The 3128-nt window shown below is 33.4% G+C and overlaps 1 protein-coding gene and 1 long non-coding RNA gene across 4 annotated transcripts; one reads left to right on the top strand and one right to left on the bottom strand.

Moving 5' to 3' along the window:
- Positions 1-62: 62 nt before the first annotated feature.
- Positions 63-702, top strand: LOC111674274. The gene is made up of 2 exons (XR_002762328.1): positions 63-106; positions 240-702. It is a non-coding gene; the product is annotated as an uncharacterized LOC111674274 (long non-coding RNA).
- Positions 670-2381, bottom strand: LOC105696042. 3 transcript variants are annotated; one of them, XM_012418182.1, is made up of 4 exons: positions 2129-2381; positions 1790-1997; positions 1447-1688; positions 670-979 (listed from the first exon to the last, which is right to left on the bottom strand). In XM_012418182.1, the coding sequence occupies exons 1-4, from the start codon at positions 2343-2345 to the stop codon at positions 705-707; spliced, it is 942 nt and encodes a 313-aa protein (XP_012273605.1). In that variant the 5' UTR covers positions 2346-2381; the 3' UTR covers positions 670-704. The 3 variants fall into 3 exon arrangements, with proteins under 3 accessions (XP_012273605.1, XP_012273606.1, XP_012273607.1); XM_012418183.1 differs by having other exon boundaries at positions 1790-1952; XM_012418184.1 differs by having other exon boundaries at positions 1790-1952; positions 2272-2381.
- Between the last annotated feature and the right edge of the window lie 747 nt (positions 2382-3128).

The following is a 3128-nucleotide window of genomic DNA, read 5'->3' as shown; positions in this document are numbered from 1 at the left end:
CAAAACCAGAGGGCAGCACACGATGCGATCGCGCGACCCTGCCTGTGAGCAATCTCCCAACTCATCTCTGTGCACGACAGTCTACGGTGGAGACGTAGTTTAAGCGGTAACAGATTCTGTACATTATTATTTTTATTTCGATTTCATTATAATTTCGATATCATTCCATTAATCTGTTGCATTTTGCATTTTGTCCAGGGAAAATGCTCTTTTTTATAAATTCGTAAACCGTCTTTCAGCTGGTAACTGTAGGAAGTTTGAACATCCTATGAAGTGTGGCGAGTCTTCCAGTTTACTATACATTTCGGTAACAACACTATCTGACTGATTTATGCAGATTTATTACAGAAATGACATTTAAACAAATAAATAAATGGTCCATGCATAAAATTAGAGTCGTAAGTGATTTTTTTTTGGAACAGCATAAGTAGCCTGTCTCCGGCATGTATTGTTCTCAAGTGAAACCTGTACCACCTGCCAGCAAGGCAATATTGCAAGCAAACCAGCAAGAAAACAAACACAGTTTGAAGCAGGCCTTAGCATAATATGTTATACCAATCCAGATCTATAGCCTTTCACTACTGATCAATTTCTTGTACTATATTTATTTAGGTTGTGACTGTAATGCTAGGAATTTTTGGGTGTATGCTATTGTTTGAAATTCATATATCTGTGAAAAATAAACTTTGTTTTATTTACATATTTTATGAATATAACACTTTTATTAAATCATGCATCTTTCTTGCCCTCTTTCCTTGATCCATCCCTTTTAAAGTACTCGCTATCATTTTTCCCAAGTAATCTTCAGCTGTCAGTTCTTGCTTCTCAGCAACAGTATTGGCAAGTTTTCTGTAAATCTGCTCTAAATTTGATGAGAGGTGAATCATTTTATTTTCCAAGGAATCTATTTTTCGTTTCTTTCTATGAAAATTCTTAAATATACTGCATGACTGAGGTCTTTGCACGGTATCAGGAAGATCTAGAAAATTAAGGTTTCACAACTTAAAAACAAATCATGATTCATAGTACCCTTTGAACACCAATAAATTCGATGTTCTCATATTTCCTTGTCATAGTAACTCAATCTTGAATTAATGCATTTTAAAATCATATAATGAGAGCAATTAACATTGATACATTTTTGTAATCCCATGAGGCTCTTTTTCAGAAATATTAAATAATTATTAATTATAATCAACTATTTTCTAATATTTGATCTTTTAAATATATTGGATAGCTTAACAATTTTTTTAAATAAATTCTGCAAAGTAATGCAGAATAGTGAATGTATATGAGTATACCGAATTGATTGGAAATACTTGGGTAGTTTGAAAAACAAAATGTTAACATATTTTTTTAGATTACTAACAGATTAGCATGCATACAATATAATACATTCAGAGTAGCTATTCCTAAAAAAAAATTACATCATTTTATTAGTAATACCTTCATTGCTGACCAACTGTGATGAGCCTGATGAGCACGAAGACGTTGACGATTGTGAAGGTGACAGTAATGTCGATAAAGGAAAAGGTACTATTGCTGAACTTGAAGGAATTGATGGTAAAGGTGGTATTGGTGATGGTAAAAGGGATACCAAAGAGGGTAAAGGTTGGGTAATTGGTAGTGCTGGCTCTGCCTTCTTTGGCAATGGGGGCCTGTTTAATTGATAGATACTTCTCTTTGTCCTAAAATTAATTTCATTTTTTTTATACTTCATGTTTACTTACAAGTTTGTAATGAAATAAAAAAATATAGAAATGAATGCTAATATGGATCAAGCACTTACTTTCTTCTTTGAACGTGTTCATTCAAGTAACTCATACTTTCATATAAAAAGAATTTCGACCTATTAAACACAGCAGCATCGCTTTCAGACTCTTCTTCCAGCATTTTCCTTTCCCTTGCAAAACGCTCTCGTAGCCTTTTCCACCGGATTTGACAATTCTCCACTATTGTATAAAAATTACAGAACATAAGAAACATTTGTGCGCAACCTAAACGGTTGAAAACAACAGTAAATAATTAAGGAGTAACAAATATCTATAGTCCGCTCTTCTTTAGAGGCCAGTCAGGTTCAATTAATTGTTACTATTTTAACTAAAACAACAATTAATAAACTGACAACCTGACGAATTAAGAGACCGGGCGATCTCAGCCCAAGAATTTTCACGAATACTGCAATCTTTAAAATCTCGATGGGTCTTATCATAAAGATTAGCATAACTTTTAACAAGATCAACCAAAAGAGTATCTCCATCATTCTCACACGCATTAATATTTTCAATTTTAAGACAATTTTCTTCCATCGTAACAATGCCACCTCGACGACAACAACAGTTCATAAACAAAACGACGACTCATACGTATAACATAACCATTTAAACTTGGTCTCACAACTCGAGTTAACCCAAGTTTCTATGGTTTACAACAGGTTTAAGGCCCAGTTCCATACCTCGAGTTAGCCGAAGTTTAACTGGTTTAAATCTGCTGTAAACAAATTAAACTCTGGCTATCGAAAGTTGTGGAACCGGACCTAAACCGCTTAATCTCCGCTTAAGGCCCGGTTCCGCAACTCGAGTTAACCGAAATTTAACTTGTATAATGTATCTGGTGGTAGGTATAAAAGTGAGCATCCACTACTAACAATAAGGCTTTACTTTTATAAATAGATAAAATAATAAAATGTATGGGTCTTGGGATGTAACGCTAGATTAACCCGACGAGAGGTTAAGTGGCGCATTGCGAGGCAAATAAAAAACACTTTCTTCTTAACTGAAATTCATGTTTAATTAACATTCTTTGCTATAGGCAAAATAGTTGTGTCTGCGGATTGAAATGTTAACGACTGTATAGTTACAATAACAAGACTCGGAAGATACACGGTCTCAATTTATACTAATTTACGGAAAAAATGCTTCTTAATGGTGAGAAATTTGAAGATGTTTGATATGAAGTTGATGTCATAAATGATGTTTATTTACTGATAGTACAAAAATTGATTAACTACCAGTAAAATTAATTTGTTCCATTGTCAAGAAATAAAACCAAATGTATGAAAGGGAAATCAATTTATTAGAATTTTCATCGATTTATTCTATGTAAGGAAAAGTAAACATCATACGAGA

This window comes from Orussus abietinus, unplaced genomic scaffold, assembly GCF_000612105.2.
Source record: "Orussus abietinus isolate OABI.00-Male unplaced genomic scaffold, Oabi_2.0 scaffold1440, whole genome shotgun sequence".
NCBI classification, from domain to species: Eukaryota; Metazoa; Arthropoda; class Insecta; order Hymenoptera; family Orussidae; genus Orussus; species Orussus abietinus.
Note: the sequence above shows the minus strand (reverse complement) of the source record. Positions and strands in the feature narration are given on the sequence as shown.

Excerpts from the sequence above, each read along its gene's own strand:
- LOC105696042 (XM_012418182.1), bottom strand. The coding sequence starts at position 2,345 with ATGAACTGTTGTTGTCGTCGAGGTGGCATTGTTACGATGGAAGAAAAT. Across the intron at positions 1,998-2,128 it reads CCGGTCTCTTAATTCGTCAG|GTTGCGCACAAATGTTTCTT; the intron begins GTTGTCAGTTTA and ends TCAACCGTTTAG. Across the intron at positions 980-1,446 it reads ACAGTTGGTCAGCAATGAAG|ATCTTCCTGATACCGTGCAA; the intron begins GTATTACTAATA and ends TTAATTTTCTAG.